Raw genomic sequence first — 27,438 nt, forward strand, 5'->3', positions numbered from 1 at the left:
AGGCTGGAGCTGTATACAGGTCCTATAACTCATGGTTTGGAATTCGACAGTATTGAGCCTGGCCTGGCCCATTTGCCACTGTAGCATTCCTTTGTAAAGTGACAAAAGCACTGAATTTTAGGTTTGTAGCTATTTCATTGCTCATTTGGAACATGCAATCTGGTTGGCATTGATTTCTTGGACAAGCATACCAAGTTGTGATGAATAGGATTTTCTTTCTCCAACGTAAAAGAGGTTCAAGAGCTTTCCAATACAAGCTCATTCTACTTTGATTAAATATCTAACAAATAATAATAATAATAATAATAGGACAAGGGTAACCTCATTGCTGACCCATAGGCCCATAGGAATATGAAGATAACGCATTACAATCAATTTCTTGGATATGCCAACTCACGAGATTTGATTGGTGTAACGATCACCGTCTCTGAAAATTGAGGACCTTGACAGAGGTTGCATAGATCCCAAAGAATAAGAAAATGAAGCCCAGGAGCACTACTGCTGCAATACCTGTCATTCCTGGACTATAGCCAAGGCTCACTTCCAAAAACTCCTGAACAGACCCGTCGAACCCAGGCCCAACCACACGGCTCTCCACATTGCCAAGTTGGGAGGTTATGATGCCTTGTAGGGTCCAAGCCACTGGGTTGAGATAATAAAACCAGATCCACCATCTAGGGATATTCTGAAAAAATAAAACGATAATAGTTTCAATGATAAACATTATACTAGGGAATCACAAAACACAGTCCATAGCATAAACTGATGGGTAAAGCAACAATTGTGTAGACAGTACAGTTTATTGATGCAAAGCTAGCCTTTTCGCCATGATATATGGCTGATATGGTGAGTGGGCATAAGTTAATTACTTACAGGTTTAGGAACAAGAAAACCCGACATTAGATTCCATAATGAGTAAAATGTAGACGAAACGACTGCAGAAAATTGCTCGGTGGGCGTCAGACCAACCGCCATCAACCCATAGAACACAAAGTATGTGAATGTGAGGAACATGAACAAAAGGTACAGTAGAAACTTCCCTGCAAAGATTGCAGAGCCCCCATGCTTTGTAAGAGTTTGCAGTTTCATACAAATCAGTAATGTACAAGAAGTAACATAACAAGGAGAGACGAGCTTCATATATCTTATGTTTTTATGGCTCCAATTGTGTGATAAAGATGATAAATGAGGATGTCAAAAAAGTACCTATTGTCCTTTCAAAGCCAATCATGAAGTATGTAATCACACCATATAGAATTGTTTGCATTGCAATGTATGGAACCTCTATGACACCCTGAACATTAAGGAATAAAACATGTAATTTTGGCACGAAGAAGCCAAAAAATAAAAAAAAGATTTACTAGCTGCCAAAGCTAAATTTCTCTTACCTGGGCTGCTGCGTATGGAAATGGAGAATACATCCCTGTTGCCTTCTCCCGATAGAAAACTGTCCTCTCAATGGAAACTATTGGCTGTATTGACGAAGCATTATTCACACCAAGAAATAAGCAAGCTGAATAAAGAGCTCCCATAACGGTAAACAAGTCCTTTGTTGTATCTCTATAAACATTTAAAACATGTGGAATTGATCAATAGAGGGGCTTCTCATCAGTGAAGGAGACATGCAGACGGCAAATATAATCTACGTTTTTACCAGAAAGCATTTAAACCATACAATCATTGCTTTTCACCCCTCCTACTTGTACAATGATAGAGTGGAATGGCGGAATAGGATTCATGCAGCTGACTCCAATTATTTGCAATAAGCCTTAGATGGGGATGATGATGAAGACTTGTACAATGATATGAGGATCCTAGTCTTTTGAGTAGGAGTGTGAGTGATTGCAATATCTAAATCTGATGCAAAAGGAATCAACTCAAGGGTTCAATATTTAAATGAACTTCAACTCCCGAGGCATTTCCCGCTCTGATGAATTTCTTATGATTGATTGTAATAAAAACAAAATATTCTTGGAAATAATTGCAATAAATGGAAATTTTCTCATACTTGGGTAGCTTCACGAAGCAATAGGGAATGACAAAAATCAGAGCAGAAAATCAGCTCTCATAGTGGGATGTTATCACAATAGATTAGTTCATGCCTTGAGTAGCATCAGAAGGAGGGGAAGGGGGGGGGGGAAGGTGGTGGGATCATGCAAAACAAAGGGAGCGAGGTGGGGGAGTCTTTTTCCAGCCAGATTGGGGAAGATGAAACCAATTGAGAAGACATTATAGGCTTGCCAATTGGCCTTACATAAAGTTTTTAGTTTTAAGGCAATTCTTTGAATGCCACAAGATGAGGGAGAATTCTCAGAGGTACACATGGAGCCTCGCAAACTAGGTTGAGGAGATCAAGAGGGTTGAGTTAGGATACAGCGCTTGCATGCACTCATTCTTTCAGAAAGGCTAGAGGGAGGATTTTCTTGATGGAGAAGAGGGTGCTGAGGTGCACTTTGTGCTATGGGATCCATTCTCCTTGATGTTATTTTTGCCCTTTCGGGGATGTAATCATTGGAAAATCAGCCAATAGGAAACAAGTTGTGCATTAATAAAGACCCCAATTGTAAATTGTGAAAAGTATTTTCACATATGACTGCTTGATCCATGACTGGCCCATTGAAATTATTGGATTCTCTGTTCGCTATCTAAATATTTACCAGTAGGGCCCCACTACTTGAGACTGTTGAGCAAATGCATCCATCTCATCACAAGCTAAGTCCTCTGTACTTAGAGACTAGCAAGGCCCACTAGATCCCTCCTTCCACCAAAGCACAGGAATGATACATCAAGGTATCTGATCATTCTGTACAAATTATCACTAGAGTGCAAACGAATGATAAAACTACCATTGGATGTAAATGCAACCATGAGAACAATGACCAAAATTACCTTTTTGAGCCAACCTTCCAAAATACTAAGCCGAGTATCAATGCACTGATGGTAGTGAGTAACAATCGCATAACATTGTATTCGGGACTTCTCCAGTAAACAAGATTTTGCTTCCAAAGGCAAGCCTTAAACTGAGTCAGACTGTTCTGTGAATACTTAGAATCAAATTTTAAGGGCTCAGAACCAGCCGCAGGAACACTCAATTGCTGAATTAAAGCTTCCACTTCCCTAAAGCAAAGAATTAAGGGTAATTAGAATTGAGCAGTCAAAAATATCATCCACTCCCTACCCCCCGAAGTAGGTTAAAACAAAATCACAATCGTGCATACACCATATCATTGTTACATTACCTGTACTCATCTGAGTTTCTATATATGGTTGCAAAGTCCTGACCAATCCTCTCTTCGCATGCTTGTGTAGTGACCTCAAGCATCCAAGTAGCTGGATTGTATCCTTCAGGAATAGGAGCAACTCCATCAATTCCCTGTGCAAGGAAAACAAATGCAAAAAAAATGGTCAACTAATATAAGTTGTAACTTTTAACACAATTTCTCCAGTCATATCAGATGTTAGTACTAACCATGCAAACAGAATGTTTGATCTGGGCTAGTAAAAATAATTAAGAATGAAAGCAAGAGGGGAAACTCATCATTATACAATCTACTTAGAGCGTCAAATAACATCCAACCAATGAATGTTACTTCTTTTCAAGTGTATGTGCATAATTTATAGATAACAACAGATATTTGTGTCTATTCGCATGTTTGCAGCACCGATAGAATCGAATAGAGTAGCTGATCAATTTTGTTTGAGCAAGGAGATGAAACAAAAGAACTGGGAAAATGGAACATCTTTCCTTTTTTTTTTTTTTCTGGGACATTTAGCATGTGCCAAACACATGATTTCCTGATAGCTAACTGTTTTGGATAAAAAGAATCTGAAAATGTCAAGGTTTAACCCCTCATACAAATAGGTCCTTATGTAGACTTTTATATTCGATTCTTCTCTTGAATTCATGTATTACAAGTTCTATAATCTTAGATCTACAAATGAGATACTAATCCTAATGTCACTAGAATTTCAAAAGGGATTAGAAGGAAGACCAAGAATCTGCAATTAAGAAGCCATGAGTATCCAAAATTTGAGTGTGAGCTTACAATTTACCGTAGAGTATCTGAGATTATCATAAAGACACCTTGACCTGGCCAGATCATTGACCTCAAAATTTGTTTTCTGTGCATGAGAATCAATAAGGTACCACAGTTGTGAATTATATATTTGTGTGTAAATATGTCCATGATCTTCCAAGTAGGAAGTGAATCCAAACCAACTAAACATTATCAAGATCCCTCAAAATCCAAACTGAACATCAGTTGAAGCAATAAAGAAATCAAATTCCTCGTCCTAGAGTATCAAACTTGCCACCAATGCATTTCTAATTCTAAGAATGCAAATATTGAAATCAAATACCCACATTACAGCAAAAAAAAACATATCCATGGACCAAATTCCCATCATTGCTTCCACTGAAATTATCTCAGAAGGACAGACTATTTATCATGGATGCAAATATTCCAAAAGAGTGAAGGTTCAGTTATTAGAAAATATGGTCTCAATAGAACTGTTGCTGCCACCATCACCACCCACCAACAACAACAGCAGCAGCAACAACAACAACAACAACAACAACAACAACAAAAAAAAAAAAAACAACAACAACAAATGGCAAAAAAAGCATTTTTTACCGTAAAGTTCATAGAGTTACACATATTATTGCCTTCGATTTATAAGTTTTGTCAACTTCAAATTGAAAGGCACTTGATACAGGACAATTAGCCACTTGCTCTAAAAGCTCGAACTGATAAAGAGTGGCGAATCAATCCCTTTATTTCATAGCCCAAGCCCCACATCCCATGGGTTAGGACATCGGCTGAACCCTCCTCATGGGCCCCACTTCACATGGGCCCGCCTCACATAAGTCACTTGCCTCACACGGGCCACCCACCCCGAGTGTGTCCCCGCATCCCATAGGCTACCCCACTCAAGGCCAGGTGTGAAAATGCTCCTGCAATAATCACCCCCGGTGAGGAGTCTCGAACATGAGACCTCCCCCTCTGATACCACTTTGATGTAGGACAATTAGCTACTTGCTCTAAAAGCTTGAACTGATAGAGAGTGGCGAATCAATATCCATCATAGTTTTTCCCATTCAACTACCAATAAATTACTCACATTGCAATCCACGAAAATATGTGATGACAAAAACCCACATATTAGATCAACTGATCTCGAGGTTAAACAACCTTTTACATACACCCCTTGGACCACCATTGTATGCTCCTTCATAGGTTCTTTATTGACTTGGTTTAACCATATTTTACTAGTACCAAGATTGATAGAGTATATGCATGCAGAGGGAGGGAGAGAGAGAGAGAGAGAGAGAGAGAGAGAGAGAGAGAGAGAGAGAGAGAGAGAGAGAGAGAGAGATTATTTATTTTTTATTCTGCAAGAAACTGCAAAACAATTCGGTCGTTAGGAAATGCACAAAAATGATAGTAGCATGCATACTACAACTACTAATGTTGTTCACGTAGAAAATGAGAGGTTCGAGAAAATGAGTTCATGTTTCTTTGATTAGACAAGACTATGGTGTGGTTTTTTAATATTAAAGGACAGAGAAATTAGTGAATTTGTGTGTGTGTGCACGTGTGTTTCAGTGGTCTAGTAAAGTCTGAATAAAAGTGAGGAGAGGAGGACATGTAGCCTGTACTCTCTCTCTCTCTCTCTCTCTCTCTCTCTCTCTCTCTCTCTCTCTCTCCCCTCTTTTACAATGTAAACCTACTACATGTGGTATAGAGGGTTATTAGATCCCATCCAATCCTCTTTTTGCTCTATTTCTTCTTTCTTTTCTCATCATCTTGTTCCTTTTTTTCCTACAAAGGGTAGTTCTTTCGACCTAGAAAGGAATTGACAAAATGAAGTAAGTCGAATGAATGCTACCTGGAAATAGTTAATCACAATTTGTGAGTTCACACCAAGCTTGCCTCCATATATAACTCGCCCTCCTCGTTTCATAAGAAGAAGCTACACCAAACCAAAATGATGATAATCAAATTGAAAGAAAATAAAGATAACAACTGCAAAGTAATAAAGCAATTTAGGTCATAGAATACCCCAAAAAGTAAGGGATTTTCACCTCATCAAATGCTTCAAATAGATCAATACTTGGTTGATGTATGGTGCACACAACAGTTCTCCCAGTGTCAGCAGTATTACGAACAGTACGCATAACGATCGCCGCAGCTCGTGCATCTAATCCAGATGTTGGTTCATCCAAAAAGATAATAGAAGGATTGGCAACAAGCTCCACTGCAATTGTAAGGCGTTTTCTTTGCTCTGTTGACAAGCCAGACCTCCCAGGCAAACCAACCAAAGCATGTCTCAGTGTGTCAAGCTCTACCAATGCCATCACTTCTTCAACAAATTCCTGCAGTGTTAGTATGAGAATTGTTTCAAGGAATGAAACTTAGAACCAAATATATATATATATATATATATATATATAAAGGATATCAGTAACTAACATGCTGTTTCTCTTTCTTCACTTCTTTAGGTAGGCGTAAACATGCTGAGAACAAGAGGGATTCTTCAACTGTTACTTGAGGAGAATGAATATCATTTTGTTCAACATATCCTGAAATTCTGGCAAAAGTGCTTTGCTCTTTTGGATATCCGGATAAACTGATATCACCTTCTATATATCCACCAGTCTTCCGACCAGCAAGAACATCCATCAGTGTCGTTTTCCCTGCTCCACTTGAGCCAACTAATGCAGTAAGGACACATGGCCTGAAAACCCCACTCACATTTGATAAAAGTTGCAGCTTCCTTTCAGGAACACCTTTTTGCCTCCTTGCCTTCAATATATAAAAGAAACATCTTGTTAAGTTTCAATAAAGCAAGTCCAAAAAGCTAATCATGCGACAAATTTACCTTTGGCATATCAACAAAGTAATTGAGATTATGGAATGTCATTGATAGTGGACGAAATGGAAGAATCATTCCCTTGTTTGATGTATGCCTTAGCTCCGATGTTGGGATTTTTACTGCAATGGAAAATTCATTATCTGAGTTAGAAAATTAATGGAAGGAAAGGCCTATACTAGATATGTGCCAGCCGGAGCAACTTCACAATAACAAACAAAATTTGCAACCATATCAAAACAATTTATGGAGAGTACAGAACTTAGTGCCATGACCATTACCATTGCCATTCTTCTCTTTTGTGTCATCAACCGGAATCATGGCCTTCGCCTTTAATAGAGCTGTTACATCAAGCATAGAACATTTGCTAGAGAAATAACAGGTACCAAAAATTAAAATAAAAACTGAAGATAGAGTAGGATGACAAATGTCCACCTCAAGAAATATAGAGGTCATAAAAAAGAATTGTCATTGTAACAGTAAAAAGAAAGCATTTAAAGACTTACGCTGAAGGTAGGCCAAGGAAATTGTCACCAAAATGTTGAAAAGGAAAGAGTATCCTAATAGGACACCAATACCAATCCAGTACCAGTCATCACTGACAGGAAGGCCATGTGAGTGGAGAACATTGTATCCAATTGTGGTGTTTCCATTACTGGATTTCTACATTAGGAATAGTATCAAAAGCTTGATTCAATATTTATCAAAGATGACATGATAGGTGCCATTAAAGTTAAATAAAAAAATGGAAGCAAGCAATTATTTAACCTAAATATGACACTATAAAGCCTCAATACCTTCATCCATCGTGTTGCACCGAACTCATTAACTGAAATTGCACGCTGTCCATAGGATATTGGCGAAATCCAGGTGGCCCAAACCAACCATGGCTTGACCATATCTGATAAACACACCACCCAATTCTCATTAGGAAAGCATATCACATGGTAAATTTTGCTAGTTTTAAAGTTCAATGCCTAGACTATAGAATGTCCTACTGAGTAGGAACACATTCTTTGTCATTTAATTTGTCAAAAAAAAAAAAAAGTAGCCAACCTTTCGGGATGAGGAATCCACCCAACAATATTAAAATGAATAATGAAGCCGACCCAAAGGTATTTGCGATTGTCATATCTCGTGCAACAGCAGCTAACATCCGGAAGATACCCAAGCCCATTTGGTGTAATGAAAAAAGTAATAACACGAACCGAAAGAACCTATCATAATTGGAAATAGTCATTTCAAACAGAGAAGGTATACAGAGTGAACATGTCAATTGAAATGGTATATAAACATACCTTCCGATACCAGGGGCAAAGCCAACTGAGTAATACACAACACAGGACCATACAACGGCTTCAATAGCTGAGTAAGGCAAACGCAAAATCCAACTAGATATGGAATATGCCCAAGCAGGATGAAAGAAGTTATTTCTCTGCTTATAGAATACTGGGAGTCGAGATATCATGATTGGTAGCTCAGAAAATCCATCATAAAAAATATGCAACATCCCATAAAATAAGCAAGAGAGATAGAGGTTCCCAGTAACCTCATCCGTAGGATGTAACCTTGTCCTGAGAAACATTGTGCATGCAACAGTTCCGACAAATGCAACCTGTGAAAGATTGAATAAAATTTTGAAATATAAACTATGAGAGAATTAAATAATAAAAGAATAACTTAAAGCAAACAACAATTGAAGGTTTTATTTAACCCCAACAAATAAAGAGATTTGACAAACAACTTTCTTCTATTGACTGGAAAAGTCAGCATAATCAGTTGTAAAAGAAGATTAGTGGTGACTGAACAAGGAAAAAATATAATTTTTAATTCTTTCAAGAAGAAATAAAACTTTGTTTCTAGGGTGATATGCACAAGAAACTTGAAACCTAAACTACTATGCATAGCCCTTACCAAAACACTAACTTTAAATGTAGTACAATGATTGAATGTTTTATAGTTCATCCAGATGCAACACTGGCATATATCCATGTCATATGTGGAGCAAAAACACACCCAGTTCTCATGTTCTCCTTTTTTTTTCAAAAATTTCCATCAACCAGCTATCAGTTGAGACTAATTTCAAAGTATTTAGGAGTATTTGATGAAATGGTTATCATATACATTCTAATTTTGAAATTTGAGTATAGGTGGTCCGATTTTGGGAAATTTCAAAACTTCCCTAATTTCTCTCAAATTGCTTGCATTGTTGCACTCTAAACATAAAATCAATCACGTATGAGGGCTGATCTATTGATTTGTTAAATCCTTGTCAATTTTCAGAAAATAAAAATCATTTAAATTTTTTTTTTTTTTCAAAAAGAGGGATTACACCCCCTATAGCTTTGTTAGTGCTTTAAATAGCAGTAGCGTGATGCATAGCGCTCAGCCCTCTATAGCGTGTAGCGTAAATACGTAGCGCGTAGCGTAAGCTACACGATACTTCTATTTTTTAATTTAAAAATAGGACAAATATAATAAATAGTAAAAAAAAGGAAAAAAAAAATATAAAATTGCCTAAAAGATGATTCATTTTATCAATTATAAGTATGTTCAAAAAAGTTATTAGTTATCATTTATCAAAAGCCAATCCACAAATATAAGCCAAATCAAATAATTATCACATCAACAACTTTCTAAGCAAACCACTTTAATTAATAATGTCTAATTGAAACCACAAGTCACAATTATGAAAAGGAATAAAAATCCCATAGGTTAAAAGTATCAAGTATAATACAAGTGTCACATTCCTCAATATTAGAAACAAAGAAAACGTGAAAAAAAATAAAAAATAAAAAATAAAATAGTAAAAAAATTCATTGTAGCTTACGCTATGAACGCTATGCGCTACGTAGCTGTAGCATACGCTACGACCCCTATAGCATATGCTACAAGGGATTTATGCTATTTGGGACGCTACGTAGCACTACAGCCACGCTACAGGCACTATTTGAAACACTGAGCTTTGTTAATTTGAACAAAGGATGTACAAACCGGACTTTCAGGTGGGCTCCACAAAAACATTGGGCCACACCTATCATATAACTCCCAATCAACCTACACAAAATGAAGAAAATAAGAGGCCATTGCCACCCTAAAGGAAACAACTATGGGTTTGTAAGCTAAAGACGGCCTTATATGGTCTCAAACAGTCACCTAGAGCATGGTTTGAGTGCTTTAGCAATGCAGTAAAAAGGGCTGGCTACACACAGAGTCAAGCAAATCATACTTTATTCATTAAACGATCCTAGAGGAAGATAGTGGCGCTCATTGTTTATGAAGATGATATAGTGGTAACTAGGGATGATGAGGAGGAGATTCTAAAACTCAAGAGGTACCATGGAAAGGAGTTTGAGATTAAGGATTTGGGTAAACTAAAGTATTTTCTTAGAGAAAATAGAAGTGACATGTTTAAAGAGGTGGTTTTAGATGTTGGTAGGCCAACTAATTTACTTCTCTCTTACTTGGCCAGATATTGCTTATGCAATGAGTGTTATTAGTTAGTTCATGCATAATCCAAGGACAACGCACATGGAAGTAGCTCATCAAATTCTTAGATATATGAAATCATCTCCTAGAAGAGGAATTTTGTTTGCTAAACATGGCCACCTAAGGGTTGTAGCCTATACTAATGTGGATTAGGACAGACAATCAACTTCTGGGTATTGCTCCTTAATTGGGGAGAACTTAGTCACCTAGAGGAGTAAGAAACAGTCCGTCGTGGCAAGATCTAATGCAAAAGCAGAATTTAGATCCATGGCTCATGGTGTATGTGAGCTATTATGGCTTCGATCTCTATTATTAGAGTTATTATACAACACTCCAAGACCAGTGCGTCTATATTGTGACAATAAGGATGCCATAAGTATTGCTCACAATCTTTTCCAGCATGATCGCACTAAGCATGTTGAGGTGGACCTTCATTTCATAAAGGAGAAGCTGCAGGCTGAACTAATTTGTACTCCTAACATTTTTGCACAACTGAACAACTTCAGTTGGTAGACATTCTTACTAAAAGAGCTTGTAAAACTAGATTGCTTGAAACTTTAAGCAATTTAGGCATGATCGATTTTTTTGCACCAACTTCGAGGGAGAGTGTTGAACTGTAAGGGTATTTTGGATATATTTGTTTAAGTTAGTATGTTTACATGTGTGTGATTATTTTTTCACAACTTCAATTGGCAAGTTGGGCATGATAGATATTTTTGCATTAACTTGAGGTGGTCTGTTGAACTGTTAGGGTATTTTGAGTGTATTTGTTTAAGTTAGTATGTGTACATGCATGTAAGGGTATTTATGCCACTTTCTTATGTTAAGACATTTCTAATATAATAAGGGGGAGACATGAGAGTGCATTCACAATTTTCATTTTCCCCCATTCTCTTCATTTTTCTTCTTCTTTTCATTCGTTCTTTCAAAAAAATTTAATCTTTCATCTTTTCCTTCCCTTAAAAGTAGCTTGTTCATTCAGGGACTACATGGTAAGCATCAGGAATGAAGGAACCGTTTAAAATACAGAACTTATCTTTTGTGGCACTCCAGTTATTCTTCATGACTAATACATAGAAACAGAGAATGAACTGATAAAACTTCATAGTAATTTTAGTTGTAGTTAGTTTCATAATGCATGCTAGAGCAAAATCTGACAAATCATTAAAGTTCAAAAATTGTTTTGAATACGAAGAATGTGTGTATTAGTAGTGATCACATACATTGAAACTCATGTTGCTATCTCATTAATGTATAATATCTTAGCCATCTAAAAGGTGTCCAAAAAGATCACATGGCATCAAAACTAGGCTAATCCAGTCATCAGACGAACCACACATGTATGTTCATTCAAACAATTGACCAACCATTGTTTTCATGTGGTGTGCTCCTGATTCATAAGTGGACCAGCCTGACTTTTGTGCCAGGTGATCCTCATGGTTGTGCCCACCTTTTGGACCACTCGGATGTCACACACGTGACCCATTGGCACATGTGCCTCAAATGGATGGTCACTTGCTGTTCATTGAGGTATGTTCGAAAATACCTGTGTTTGTAATGAATAATCACCTAGTGTCTGAGGAATGATCACCTACAAGCATTTTAAAGTAAACTTCACATGCAATGCTATGTGCCAAAGTATCACGTGTAAGACATTATCCATGAGCAAGGTAGGCCCCACAGTGAAGATGATTAGCCACAAAAATAGGCTGATCCCATGTGGATCACATGTGTACATTGCATTAGACTATTTGTAGGTGTGACTTAAACCATCCATTGTTTTAGTACAGGGTGACTGGTTGATGAGTGGAGCGATCTCATTATTGTGGCAGGTGATCTTCTGGTGGGGCTACCTTATGCATGGCACAAATGTACTGCACAGGTCTCAAGTTGGCACATAAACTGAGTTGCGTGTTTGGAGGTGGTTATTCCCCTGTTTATATGAGAATCATAAAGATGACAAATGAAAAGGCATACTTGGAATGTTCTGAAAAGGTAGAGGAAACGGTGCCTGCTCATTAGAAGAAGTTCCCGTGAAAAGCAAGCTTTTAAGAGCTCCGATTTTGCAACAGCAAACTTTGTATTGGCAAGAGCAGAAGGGAGACTCTTCGTTTTATCATAAGGAACTGAAAGAGTGGACTCTATGGACCTTCCATATTTGGATTGTTTGAATGCATTTGCGATTTCAGAAACAGGAAGAAACACATATGGTTTTGAAGGATCAGACCAGTACTGGGCTTGATCCTTTTTCGATGTGACCTGAAAATACAAGTTAAAAGAGTCAAAGGAAAATTCACCGGAGATATGTGCCTATGGATAAATAAATCTCAAATAACAAAAGTACCTCTTGGAGAAAGTCTGCAACCCCTTTGCGAGGGGGCAATGAGAATCCTAGAGATACAAAGAAATCAACAACATCTGCTCTGGGGCCATGATAAACAACATGCCCTTCTGATAATAATATAATATCATCAAAAAGATCAAATGTCTCAGGTGCAGGCTGCAAAAGAGCCATCAGCACAGTACCCTCCATTTGGTGAACAAAATTTCTGATGCACTTCACTATTTGAAATGTGGTCGAGCTATCAAGTCCTGTAGATATTTCATCCATGAAAAGAATTTTTCTTGGTCCAACAACCATTTCCCCTGAGTTTGGAAAACAACACATCATTCAATTCAATTGCAAATGATACATATTGCAAAAATGGTCACAAATCCTTCTAAAAAATATCAATAGCTGCAAAATTCAAATTGAATGTCTTCACAAGCTTTCACTTAGTCAATCTAGATATTTTCATAAGGTTATCTCTGTGAATTTCAATTGCTCAATGTGCAAAAGGCACATGTCATTTGCTAATATCACATTTAGAGGTAAGGATAATTAAGAATTTGAACAAGGTGAATGGAATGCTGAAGTCATGTGCACCAATTATAGGTACACATTTGCATACAAAATCTTTTCCACACCACCATTGGCAGGCCACAGTGTAAAAATTCATAGATTGAATGATCCAAACCACCAAATCAATGATATTGAAATGGTCAATATATCATACAGAGGAAAAAGAAAAAGTCCAAACATCATCTTGAAACATATATTAACAGGCCCCAACATGGTTGCTTATGATTCCAAAGATGCACTTTGGTTAGATGATGCTCACCATCTAATCTCTGGATTGTAAAAAAAATGATGATTATAACAAATGGCTTAGGATTATCCGATTGGCATGATTTTTGTACCATGGCCCAATTGGTACGGAATGGAAGGAGAGTCCGTATAGATGATTGACAGTCCAATGGTCATTTAGAAGCTTTGATGATGATGCAACCTTCTCGGCATGCATGCAAACACACACATGAAAAATCGTCTCATACAACTAATTGGACGACAAGTTACTGCCCAATCACCAAACAGGTTTCAACCTGTGTCATACAATTCATCTAGGAAGTTGGCCCCACCATGAAGGGCACCTAATACAAAAATCAAGCTGATCCATTAATCAAGTGGGCCACACCACAGAAACCATGCACACCAGCCAATGTAACCTGAATCAAAATTTTATTTGAATAGACCCATCCTAATTATCTAATAAATGATTGTTTTGAAATAAAATTAGCCATTTGTCACAGACAGTAAGTTTCCAAGAGACTATTCAAGGGACTTAGCAACTGTTGGCTCTTCTTGTGTGCTGGAGATTTTTCCAAGATCTATAGGATGTTCTAGAGTTCTCCAGTGAATCCTTGTAGAGAGAGCAGAGTAGAATTGTCTGGAAGAGCACTGGAGTGTTCTTGGCCATTGGATGATCATCACATGGCTTCATCCTAGACATCCATATAAAGCAACTAAAGGTTCTTAGATCCATATAATGAGGGGTTGTCATCTGTAATTGTAGAAGGAAGAAGAGATAAATAAAAACACACACACACGAGGGACGGAGGAAGAGAGAGAGAGAGAGAGAGAGAGAGAGAGAGAGAGAGAGAGAGAGAGAGAGAGAGAGAGTTATGATCTTCTTCAGAGCATGCCATCGTGTGAGCAAAAGGGGGTCTGCTTACATGGGCCCAACTGTGATGTGTATGTGAAATCCACTCTGACCATCAGGTGAGTCACCCATGCTAGGTCCAGGGTCCAAAAATCAAGCTGGTCTGTGATTCAGGTGGGCCACACCATGTATGGAGCTTTGCTAATCCATCAATTGTGTGATAGGTAAAGTAGCCACATGGGATTCAATTGGTTCAAATAGGCAGAGAAAACAGCACCATAGGTGGATGTAAAGGTGCCATAGTGGGGATATGACTTCCACAGCATTTAAACAATCAAATCGTTGTTAGGTGCGTTATCAGCAACATGAATGTAGACTTAAAGAAACACTACAAGTGCATGTGTATACAAATGTAAATGTACAGGAACTTTCACTGAAGATTGAAAATCTAGTAACCTGTAGTCACTCGCTTTCTTTGACCACCTGAAACACCTCTTTGCATATCATCACCAACTAGAGTATCTGAACAGTCATCAAGTCCAAGCACTCTCAACACGTAATCTGTTGTGAGGCTATGCCTCTTGCCTCCAACTGACGATGCCTGTGCAGTGTTGTTTTAACAAAATATTTTCAAAGAAAAATTAAACAAATATATCAAGATTTATATACTTAACAAGGTGGTAGAGGTTTGGATGATGACCTTCATAAATGCATCAATTGCTGGAATTGGTCTTATGTTCTTTTCCTTCTCCAATTTCGCCAGATCATCTACGTATACTGCTTAAGAGAAACGGATGAACAAGTTTCAAAGGAAACCACAAAAAAATGCCTAAAGCAAATTTTCTTCAAAGAGAACTGCTGCTACTTTCATTTGAAATGTTTGATATATACTCTGGTATTATTTGAAGCATTTCTATCTAATAGATCAATCCACATATAATTTTTCTGCATAAGTTCACTCTCCTACCACATAATATAACCTCTTTCCACCCCAACAATGAAGTATATTCAACCTGATATGTACAAAAGGTCATAAAAAAAGGAAAAAAAAAAAAAAAAACATTGTAGCACAGTTTTAAATTTATATTCATATTACTTCATCAGTAACAAGAATAGTAAATTATTGAACGAGAAAATCAACTGAATACATTACCCTACTAATAAATAAAAGAGGTTGGAGCCACCGTGTATATAATGCCATTTGGTAAATGGCACCAGCTGTACAGCTAATAATATTGGTGAAATGTCACTCAAATCTAAACTAACTAAAACTATATGCCACCTGATGAACAGGTGGTTGATAAAAAAGCTGCAGTAATAGACTGTTTGTAAGTATTAAATCTGGGACACTTTTATGGACTGTTTCTCCAACCATTTCATGACCATCCAATAATGAGCTTTCAATCAACAGGTTCCGTGGGCTACATGTCACAGGCATGGAGGCTAATGAAGGGACTAAACTATTTCTGGCTCATGCTGTGTTCTTGAGTAGGCTAGAGTCTTGTAGAGAATAGAGAATTCTAGAGGTGGCTAGAATGTGGTAGAGTTGTGTAGATATCTCCAGAAGGTTCCAAAGTTCTCTAATGAGTTTTGTAGCTAGGATAAGTATGGAATTATCTTAGAAGGATTCAAGAGTGTTCATGGCCATCGGATAAATGGCACATGATCCTAACCATTGTTGAAGGTAGCTAGAACGTTCACAAGCCTATATACAGGGGAGTGCCCCTCATTTGGGACTCGACTTTGCAGACTTGTAAATCTTCTCTCCATCATGCAATTCAAGATTTCCCATTCCACTATCTTTCATTCTCTTGGATTCTCACTAACTCCTTGGTATCTAGTACTCGGTGGTGCAAGTGGGAGTAAGATTGCCTCAAGAAGCGTTGGGGGATTCCACGAGTGCCCCACATTCAATAATGCTAAGGAGCTAGCAAGTCTGTGAAATATAGAGAATCTAAGTGGGAATGGCTCAATGGACTATGTCAATCAAAAGTTTATAGGGTTGATACCATTTACTAAATGGCATCACACTGGAGAATTAACCTAAAGACAACTACGACGAGAATGAAGTGAGGGCCAAACAAAGATTCCCCACATTAAACCACAAAACTACATCATTTACTTGTCTAAATCATGTCTCCTGCTCGTTAGATGAGCTGCTGGAGATAATGTGGCATGTGTAAGTGATCTACGTTTCAATCCCTAGTAGTGTTACCTTTCAAAAAAAATGTCTAAATCGACTAAATCGTGTCAACATCTCCTAAAGCAATGGGCCCAAACGACACCCAAACCCATACAATAAGGCCCACTAACACTCCACACACTACCACTTTATAATTTGAAAGATTTAACACTCTAGATTGTAGGCAATACAGTAGGGAGGTCATTATCAGACAGTGCATTTAATTTGAGTAGACACTAGCTAAACTTTAGTCAGCACAGATTTACTGATACAGAAATGAGAGCTGCAAGAGAATGTAATGTATGTAATGTCTGACCGGCAATCAAGACAAGTACAAGCAGAAAAGAAAACTTGTCGGAAAAATTGAAAACAAAAAATCTCTCTGTGATCACAAAGAAACAGGTTATTCAAGAAATATGAACAAGATGAACGAAGAAAGCAGTTAATGATATATAACAACTTCATTTTAAACTGGTACATTTTTGATAGGATTGAGTAACAAACCTGCAAATCCATGACTTGCACCTTGAAATCTCGCAGCAAAGTCTAAAGTTTCTCGGACAGTCAGGTCTGCAATATGATTATCTGTCTGGCTGATGTATGCAGAAGTCCTTTGTACAAAAAATTCATCAAGTGTATGGCCATTATACGTCACTTTCCCACTTGTCTGAAAACAATTAGTCAAATTAATAAGAACTAGGGATCGGTGCTGTCAATAGCCAAAGCATTTTCATGCAAAGAGCAGGTTGTGCATTTCCTAAAAATCAACAAGTGAATATAAAAACAGCATAGGTTTTCTAATAATCGAAATGCCACTTTGTTTGCATTTTAATACGTCATCTTCATCTTATTAACATCATCCTAACTTGTTTTTTTTTTATAACAAAACACATTAGCTCTAAAAAGCATTTCAAATGCTGCATTGTCACAGGTAGAACTTTTTTTTTTTTTTGAGCCATGATATGCATATTATCAGGAAATCTGGTCCAATAGATCTATTGCAACCTCCTTTGATCTTCTTCAGTTAGTTATCTTTAGTTGTCTCTGGTTATGTTAAGCTGGGATCCCAGCATCTAATGATTGCATTTTTAAGAGTTTCAAAGGAAGTACCATTGTTGAAGGTAGCTGAACAGAACAGAAACTAAGCACACCTTCATGTCAAATGAAAGCTTCTGCCATTGTGCCATTCTTGAAAATATAATGTAATGGCATAATTGTAAATATATAGTTTCTAAAGGAATGGTAGAAAAGTATGGAGGCTAAACTTTAAGAGATACGATTTTCTATATAATAGAACAACGAGTGGGAACAACTGAAGGTGAGAAAGTCCTCAAACTAGCAAAAATGAGAAAGAAGGGGTAGGGACTTAGATCATGTTGGATCATTAAAAGAAATGGCCAAAGCATACTAAGGACAATGAGATCAATGAAAGTTAGAGAAGATATTTTCAGAACTTGTTAAATGATGGCCAGCCACTCTGAGAGCATAGGGATAGAAGGGATGATAAATTCAAGTGTGGCCGGAGACAATAGATACTCTCCTAGGATTAAGATATCTGAAGTGAAAGATGAAGACAAGAAAGACCCTAGAAATGGTACACCAATAGAGGAGTGGAAGTGCACAGTGGTTTATTTTATTGGAAAAGTTGTTGAACAAAATTATAAAATCAAAGAAAATGTCGTATGAATAGAGGAAAAGTATTGTGGTACCTATTTATAAGAATAAAAGAGACAAGCTTCACTAACAATTGTGGTATCAAACTTATGAGTAATACTATCAAACTTTGAGAGAGAGTTGTAGAGCAAAGGTTAAGGTGTAAGACAAATTTATCAGAAAATCCATTTAGATTTATGCCTGAAATGTCAACCATTGAAATTATTTTCTTACTTAGATAACTAATGGAGAAATACATAGAGAGGAGGAAGGATCTTCACATGTTCTTTATTGACTTAAAAAAGGCATACGGTAGGGTACCTAAAGAGTTAATTTGGTGGGTGTTCAGAAAGAAAAGAATCTCAAGAGGATATATTGGCATAATTAAAGACATGTATGAGGGATCGGAAACAAATGTGAAGACCACTAGTTGAGAGCCAAGTGAGTTTCTAAATACAGTAAATTTACACTAGGGTCAACATTGAGTCTATAGCTTATCGCATTGGTTATGGATGAGTTAGGGAGCATTTACAAGAATAGTTTCTATGGTGTCTGTCATTTGTAGATGACATAGTTTTGATTGACAAGATAAGGGAGGGTGTAAAAATAAAGTTAGAACTATGGAAGAATGCTTTGAAATATAAATGAAGTATATGGAATGCAATTTTAATAACAATAGGAGTGGAAATGGAGAATTAGTTAATAGTATCAAGGAAGTACCAAAATGACCATTTTCGATATATTCAATCAATAATTCTTTAGAGAAGTGAGACCATGAAGGACATGCATCTAGCCATGATTTATAGGACAAAATAGTCAGCAACTAAGGAACATACATGTTCAACGTATGGTCACAACTGAAATTAGGATGTTGAGGTGGATAAGTAGCAAGACAAGAAAGGATAGAATTAGAAATGAGCGCATTCAAGGGAACTTGAGAGTCACGCCCACAGGTAATAAGATGAGGGAAAATAGACTGAGATGGTTTGGTCATGTGCAACGGAGACGAAGACCTTCAACAAGGAAGAGGAGTTGGTTTAAGTTGAAGTCTATAAAAGGGCAAGGGGGAGGCCTAAAAGGATGTGTGTAGAGGTAATAAGAAAAGAATTGACATGGGGCAAAAAAAAGTAACAAGAATTAATCATTCCAAAAGATTTTTTTAGACATGCACTCAACACCACAGTGGCTTTTCACCACAATGGGTACTCGAACCCATGACCTCATGTTGAAACTCTTGTGAGTCTACCATTGAGGCATGAGAAGGGTTTCTTAATCAATTCAAAAGACAATTCATGACAGCAATACTAGTATGAATATAAGGGGATACTAGGGTCTAAACTTTCATGGAGACATTAGCAACGTCCTCAAAGTTTTTAAGTGACAAGTGCAATGACCAATCTTGGATAGGGATTATGTGTGTAATGCGTGTGTGGTTTTGCTAATGTTCCCACCTTCATCCAAACCTTTTAAACAATAGACGGGGTGACCTATCATCAATCTGAACCGTTCATTCATTCATACAACAAGGAGCAAGCCACAGTGCAAGAATTATGTCGATCAGTTGATCCTAACCCTTTGAATGGGGCCAACTTGTTATAACCATCTTGTTGTTTACGAGCAATAAATCACATGGTTAGAATCATCAAATCAAATTGCTCCTTTAGAATAATAAGAAATACAAAGTAGGATCTCTCTACTAGATGTTTTCAAGATAATGATTGGACCTATTTTGTTTCTCTAGTCAATCTTGAGTGTCCATTTTCAAGCTATTGACTAGAAGCTTTGGATCACCCAATTGGCAATGATTTTTGCACCATGGCTTGCTCCTAGTTGGATGAATGAATGAACAATTTTAATCACCCTTTCATGGTGGACCAATGGCCTAAAAATCAGGCCAATCCATGATTTAGGTGGACCACACCACAAGAAATAATCAAGAGTGGATACCCACCCACTAAAACGTTTCTAATTGTTCATAGGGTCCACTGGATGTGGTTCAGACATACCCATCAATTGTGTGCGTCCCACTTTGATGAGAGGTCACACCAACTTTCCAGTCATTCCAAAACTCTGGTGGTTCCCACCAAGTGCTTTTAGATGTTTTAGGCATGCGATCATATTAGTTTAAGATGGTGTGGCTCACCTGAGTTCTAGATACGGCTGAATTTCGGGACATCCCTTAACCTAACCTAGAGGGGACCCACCAAATGCACGGTATGAATATTCAACATACATCACAATGGGACACACAGAACTCCACCTCATGGAAAGCTCTCTTGAGGTCGACCACATAGTATCCTTTCCCCACATATGTATATAACAGAGGAGTCGTAGAAAAAAGAGAATGGCAGCTCACCTTCAAGTCATTACCTAGTTTCCCGGCAAGAGCCAAAAGTAACGTGGATTTTCCAGAGGCCGGAGGTCCCAAGAGCAGCGTCATTCTACCACAGAGACAACCACATTACTAACTTTAAAATCACTTTGCATTTGACTTCTACCCCATAAAAATATGACCTTATAACGTAAATTTGTATCTTGGTCACTAAATAAACAAGAATTTTCTTACAGATTTATTTGGTTGCACCAAAGATCAAGAAATTTCATGATTAATCAATCTCATTTGGGGCATAATATCATGAAATTTCATGATATTTTGGTTTAACCAAACACACCCTTAATAAATGGCATTACCAAATTTTTTTAAAAAATAGTATTACAGGCTGCTATATGCTTACCACTCATCACACAACCTTCATTTAATAAATTATCAGTGTGATATTTCATTTCCACTAATTTACAAATTTATAACTTATTTCTAGCGTGGACAATCTAAATCTAACTATGTAGACCAATTAAAATAAAGAGTGGAATGGGAAATGGTTCTTTGCCCGGACGTGCCAATGTCTCACGCGTGTGCAATGATCTGGGTTGTTCATATGGTGGCCCCAACAAGTAGGTGCCATGGTCCAAATATCAGGCCGATTTGGTCTTCAGATGAGGAATGGACGGGTAAAAGGTTCCACATGACATACAAGTGTGCCGGATTAGCTTGAATCTCGAGCCATGTCACCTATGGTGGGCCTACCTAAGAAAGGGCTCAGATCTAGCACAAACTTGATGCGATGGCATGTGTAGGAAGGGCAAGGCTTCGATGTATTCCTGGCTGTTGGGCCCACCATGATGTATGTGCCTTACATCCACGCCGTCCATCTGTTTTGCCAGCTCATTTTGTGGCATTATCCAAAAAATGAAGCAGAGCCATATCTCAGGTGGACCACACCACAGGTAAGAGTGGTTATTGAATACCCACCATTAAAAAACTTTTTGGGGGCCACAAAATTTTTGAATCAAAACGATACATCATGGTGGGCCCCACTTGAATCTTTGAAGTGGAATATTTTAAAGGGTCCCGATGATATGAATGAAGCTCAGTTGGCACACATGCATACGTACCTACAAATCCAAATCGGCCAAATGGGCCCCACTTGGATGGACAATGGACCGTAAGCCAAATTGATTGGGAGATCCTATTAATCAGATTTTACGGGCTGGATCTGAAAAGATCATTTTCCTTTTCACCATCCATTTGATGGTCCAAATGGATGATTAGGATCATCCAATCATTTTGATTTTTTTCGACTCTAGTCCATCAACAATATGAGGACTGTTGGGACAGAATTTCTAGCACGTATGCATCAGCTTTGGCTAGTTATTTTCCTCGAAATGCAATGGTTCGTATGCATGCACGTACACGAACCGAGCTAGCTCGGTTAGCTCACTCGACTTGACTTGAAAAAGCCCGATTCAACTCCGTTCGAAGTTGAGTTCGAGCCGAGTCGAGATGATTTTTTGAACTCGAAAATGAGTTCGAGCAGGCCCAGCTCGAATTGAACTAAGATTGAACCAGTTTGGTGACTCGGTTACTTTGCCATTGATGTTGCTCACCAACTGTTTGATAAAATGACTCAAGGAAATGAGGCTGGTGGCAGGGAAGGTTTGTACGTTAAACGAATACATTTTTTTTTTTCTCTCTTTCTCTTTTTGTTTTTTTTTGGTTTTTATGTTACTTAGAAGGTGTTTAATAAAACACATGTAAAACCATTGCCGCCTCTATTTGTAAAACAATGGGTTTTTGAAGTTGCAGTTCACGTGTTTGTGGAAATGCCTCAAAAGCAAACTCGGCCCGAGCTGCTGACTAAACCGAGCCAAGCTGGCCGGTTAAGCTCGGTTCAACTCAATGTACACCCCTAATGCACCCAAAAACCGTCTTGAATTAAACGGGCCAAAAAATGTGGCTTGAGTTGGCTAGTTAATAAACCAAACCAGATTCATTGAATGCTAGAGACTTTGATTAATAGAATTCAAATTTTGAATTAGGACAGTTCATTTTTTTTTCATTTTAATCTTCTACGAGATTCAACTATTCCCTGTAATTTTTTATTTATAACCCAATTAAAAAGTGGATCCCACCAATTGGACGGTTTAATTCCAGTGAAATGCATGTAACATGAACAATTCTTGGAGTGCGAGTGTATGAACCTTAACACTAAACTACTGAGTTTTGCCTTTTACTTTACGCTGGCCGGGCCTGGGGTTGGCTTAGGTCCAGTTTTTTACTGTTCAAGCGGGCCTGATGGGCCTGGCCTAGTCAAAATTTTAATTCTACCAGACCGAGCCCGGCCCACAAAACTCACCTTGATGTACGCATATAGAATCCCTTACAGTTGCACCAGCTCATGTTAGGGCGTGATCCACTCGCTGCGGAAACGGATTGGCTACTCCCCCTGACCCCAGCCAATGACTTGTGGTCGGTGCTCGGTGGGCCCACCATGATGTATGTGTTTCATCCATCCCGTCCATCTATTTTTATTGATCATTTTACTTCTAAGTCCAAAAATGAGGTATGTCCCAATCTCAAATGGACCACATTATAGGAAACAGTGTTGAATGAGTGTTGACCATTAAAAACATTTTGGGGGCCAAAGAAGTTTTGGATCAACCTGATTTTTGTTTTTTGCATTCATCTAGGCCTGTATGACCTAATCAACAGATTAGATGCCAAATAAAGAGTACAGTATGCCTTAGGAGGATTTTAATGGTGGATATCCAATCACTATTGTTTTCATGTGGTGTGGTCCACATGAGATTTATATCCCTCTCATTTTTGGGATCAAGTGCTAAAATGATCTGTAAAAATAGATGAACGGAATGGATGAAACACATACATCATGGTGGGTCCGACAGAGCACCGACCATCAGCCACGGGGCAGGTGGCAGAGGAGTAGCCAATCCGTTTCCATTAGCTAAGGTGGATACTGGATACAGGCAGGGAAGCGGATTGGAACTTGAAGGCCCATTCTTGAAATTATTTTAAGGGTAGAAATTTCAAAATCTAAAAGATACGTTTATGAAACACTTCACTTTTTTATAACAATAATAATATAAGGGAAGAAGAGTCATGATAGAGTCTCACCTGCCGGGTTTCACAAACCCACTGATATTATTCAAGATAGTCAGTGAGTGACTCTTTACACGCAATACCCCCAAACTAGTTAACAACCCCTGCATTGCCTCGTCCAGGAAATAAACATCAAAAATCTCAAGTGAGAGACATTGGAAAAAAAAAAAAAAAACCATAAAAAGCACTTTCATTGCGAAGAGATTTGTAAAGAGAAAATCAACCTCGATAGTGTTGCGGACGTAATTCAGCAGAGTTGGCAAAGCTCTTTTACCAATTTGAACATCTGCAGTGACGGTCAGTCCCTCGAATCTCACTTCCACATTTGGAACTTGAAGGCCCATTCTGTTTTTAAAAGAAGTATATATTAGAGTCGTCAAAAAGGAAATAATAATATGTTTCCGTACATCTGTGTACGTTCTCCTTCGTTCATCTGGTGGGCCAGTGTTCAACAAGCATGGATCAAGAATCCTTCAGCGATCTATCGAAGCAGTGGAATTACTGGAAATTAAACAACAGAAATCCACAGAGAGAGAGAGAGAGAGAGAGAGAGAGAGAGAGAGAGAGAGAGAGAGAGATAAGTGACTTCCATTTTCCTAGTTTACCTGTCCAGGCGTTCCTTGATGTTGGAGAGGAGAGTGTAGTTGTCTGGCTCGTTCGTAGCCATTGCGTTCCGTACGAGCTGTTCCCGGCTAGTCCTGTCGAGCTTCCGGACATCGAAAGTCTCTATAACGGGTTGTCTGCCATCTTTGGAGGCGTTTCGCCCCATGATGGCGAAATTCAAGCGCTTTTGGGACGGCAATCTCTCGATCGCAGCCCAAAGGAGCTCGTTTTCATCCTCCTGCAATGCCTCGGCGTTCAATGGCCTGGGAAATGCATCGTTCTGCTGATCCATGTCGATCTCGAAATATTCGCGTCCATTCAAAGCAGCCATGCAATAAGCTTCGATCTTCTTCTTCTCTCTCTATCTATCTTCTTCTTCTGTTTATGAGTTAAACCGGAGTTTCGACCGCGAATTTTAAAGACCCGTAATGACGCTTCTGTCCTCCATTCATCGCCCGGACGGATTATGTGGGACGCACAGTGATGTTAGTGTTTTATCCACGCCGTTCATCGCTTTTATCATATCGTTTTAAATTGTGATAGGAAAATGAGATAGGTCCACATCTCTAGTGGACCATGTTAGGAAAACTATTTTTTGGATACACCGAAAATAAATAATAAAATAAAATTATTACTAGGCTGAATCACGTATAAAATACGCTGTCCTTAAAGCGTGATTCACCCCCTTATCAACTGCTGATGGGTTACAAGCGAATTGCTTCCAGGATAAGACAAGCCTTATCTGGATCCAGCGTGCAGCAATCACGATAGGTCCACTATGGAACAATTTTAACCCAGTCGATTTATTCTGGTAGACTTCTACTATGGAGATGACAAAGTATTCTTATATGAAGCTATTGACCGTATCTGATTTGATGGGGAGATGGTGTGTTGAGATGATGAAATCGGACTGGAATGATCCAGTTTATATAGGCCTCAGGTTTAGACCCGTTGCTGTGTGGTATTCAATGGTCCAGAACGTTTGAAAAACGTTTCTGGCCGTTGTCCATTAATCTCAGACGTTTCTGGTCATTAGATCTGTAGATCTGACCGTTGGATCATCCTGGCCCGTCCGTTTTCGGACAGTCGTGGCTTTTAAGGTAGCTATCCTTTTAAGAAACGGCTGGATGTTTCGGATTTAAGATCCGACCGTTCTTAGTCACCTATAAAACCCAGGCTCATTTCCAACATTTCAGATCCACACCGCCCTAAGGCTCTGACCAGACCCATCGCACCGCGATCGCACTAAGTTCGCGCAAGTGCGAAGTGCAAAGTGCGCCATCTAGCGCCACTACAGCCACACTGCCTCACTGCCCACGCCCTCGCCCGTGCCCGTGCCCGAGCTCGAGCGCGCGTGCGTGCTTGCGTGTGTTCCAATGCTTCACACTGGAATACGCAACCAGGTTTCATCTCTTCCAAAAAGGCTCCAAGTAAAAATACCCTTCTCAACATCTCATATAAACTACAAAAGTTTTCTCTGTATTTCCGATGTGGGACAAAGCACACACACCGCATTTTTTAATTTAAAAAATTCAAAAGGTATTTTGGCGGGAAAATCCTGAAATTTTGAAAATTTGAATTTTCATTTTTTAATTATTTTTTAAACCACAAAAAGGCAACAGACCACACCAAAGGAAGCTGCAGTGATAATGACACTCACCGTTGAAACCTTTCTTAGGGACACCGTGATGTTTTTTAACCATCCAACCTATTCATAACGTCATGTAGGCGTGGATGAAATGAAAAAAAAATATATCAGCTAGATCCAAAACTTCTCCAGCTCTAAAGAAATTTTTAATGGTAGACGTTCAATATCCACTTTGTGGTCCACTTAAGAATTAGACCCACCTCATTTTTGTATCATTTCTTAAAATTATCTTAGAAAAACGATGAACATCGTGGATAAAAGCTTACATAACGGTGGGCCCCACATATCCCTGCCCGGACAGATTACAGTCCAGGCGGGGGCAGGACGCAATCCACGTCCATTTTACTTTGAGTCCGGATCCTCTATTATCAGGTCAACAGAGAATTCCTGATACCCTAATTCTCATTGGTCCACGTCACCATTCACTAAAAAAATAAAAATAAATAAAAACAGCTTCGGACGCCAAACCATTAGGGTAACAGGAATTCCCTGTTGACCTAATAGCAGAGGATCCCGACTCTTTTACTTTTTGTCCTGTCTCTCGAGTGGGGAAGCGGATTGGCTGGTGTACCTCACACCCCCTATAGCTGCTGTAGGTACGTGGCGTGCGAGGACGAGCACTGACGCTCCTCGAGCTCCAGAGTTGTACGAATGGTTCAAAGGAGATCAAAGTTACATGGCCCCCACAGTGATGTTTTTATTATATCTACACCGTTCATCCATTTTTAGAGATCATTTTAGAGAATCATACAAAAAACGAATTATATCCAAAGATCATCTGGACCACACCACAAATAGCAGCGGAGATAATGATTTTCACCCTTAAAATATTCGTGGGGCCCACCATAACGTTTATTTTCCATCCAATGTGTTCACAAGGTCATGGAGACCTGAATGAATAGGAAAAACAAATTTCATATTAATTTAAAACTTCTGCAACCCTAAAAAGGGTTTTAATGGTAGACGTTCAATTCCCCACTGCTTTTTGCAGTGTGGTCCACTTGATAGTTAGATCTGTCTTACTCTTAGTCTCAAGCATTAAGACGAGCTCTTCAAATGGATGGACGGTTTGTTTATAAGAAGTACCTCGTGATGAGACCCACACAACTTGTTGACGTCGATAAAGCAGTATATAGCTGCTGTGAGGTACAGCAGCCAATCCGCTTCCCTCGGCTTGCAGCCTTGCAATCACGATTTATCTCATACGTCTGGCTTGTATGTTTTCCGCTGTCCACGTGTTTGTAATCGCGATGTATGACACTATATTTCGATAATCGAGTCCATTGATATATAGAAATACACTTTGGATGGGGAAATATACAAATCCTAAATAGATTAGAAATCATTCTTATTTGAATTTGGACCGTTGTGTCATTTCTCTTGTGAACCGTCTGTTCATCCATAGGCTGCAAATAAAGAGGTAAGATTGTCCAATGAAGGATATTTATATGGTTTAATGTATTCTCTATGGGGCACAACAGACCAATGGTCTGGATTACCAATCCATGGACCCTCGTTGCCGTGATTAAAAACATGTATGCACTGTGGAAAT

The 27,438-nt window shown here is 38.5% G+C and overlaps 1 protein-coding gene across 1 annotated transcript; it reads right to left on the reverse strand.

Annotated features, from left to right (window-relative positions):
* Positions 1–308: 308 nt before the first annotated feature.
* On the reverse strand, positions 309–24,569 carry LOC131252535 (ABC transporter G family member 31-like). Its single transcript, XM_058253121.1, has 24 exons — positions 24,241–24,569; positions 23,860–23,980; positions 23,651–23,739; positions 20,534–20,618; positions 17,029–17,191; positions 15,043–15,119; positions 14,799–14,943; positions 12,707–13,008; positions 12,340–12,621; positions 8,172–8,488; positions 7,930–8,090; positions 7,671–7,774; positions 7,380–7,536; positions 7,155–7,214; positions 6,883–6,995; positions 6,474–6,806; positions 6,086–6,376; positions 5,890–5,973; positions 3,240–3,373; positions 2,890–3,117; positions 1,389–1,560; positions 1,207–1,294; positions 874–1,040; positions 309–685 (listed from the first exon to the last, which is right to left on the reverse strand). Exons 1-24 carry the CDS (start codon positions 24,567–24,569, stop codon positions 419–421), a joined length of 4,269 nt encoding a protein of 1,422 aa, XP_058109104.1. The 3' UTR covers positions 309–418.
* Between the last annotated feature and the right edge of the window lie 2,869 nt (positions 24,570–27,438).

This window comes from Magnolia sinica, chromosome 8 (assembly GCF_029962835.1).
Source record: "Magnolia sinica isolate HGM2019 chromosome 8, MsV1, whole genome shotgun sequence".
Taxonomy (NCBI): Eukaryota; Viridiplantae; Streptophyta; class Magnoliopsida; order Magnoliales; family Magnoliaceae; genus Magnolia; species Magnolia sinica.

Excerpts from the sequence above, each read along its gene's own strand:
- LOC131252535 (XM_058253121.1), bottom strand. The coding sequence starts at position 24,569 with ATGGCTGCTTTGAATGGACGCGAATATTTCGAGATCGACATGGATCAG. Across the intron at positions 7,215-7,379 it reads TTCCTTGGCCTACCTTCAGC|CTCTATTAAAGGCGAAGGCC; the intron begins GTAAGTCTTTAA and ends TTGATGTAACAG. Across the intron at positions 3,118-3,239 it reads AGAAACTCAGATGAGTACAG|GGAAGTGGAAGCTTTAATTC; the intron begins GTAATGTAACAA and ends TCTTTGCTTTAG.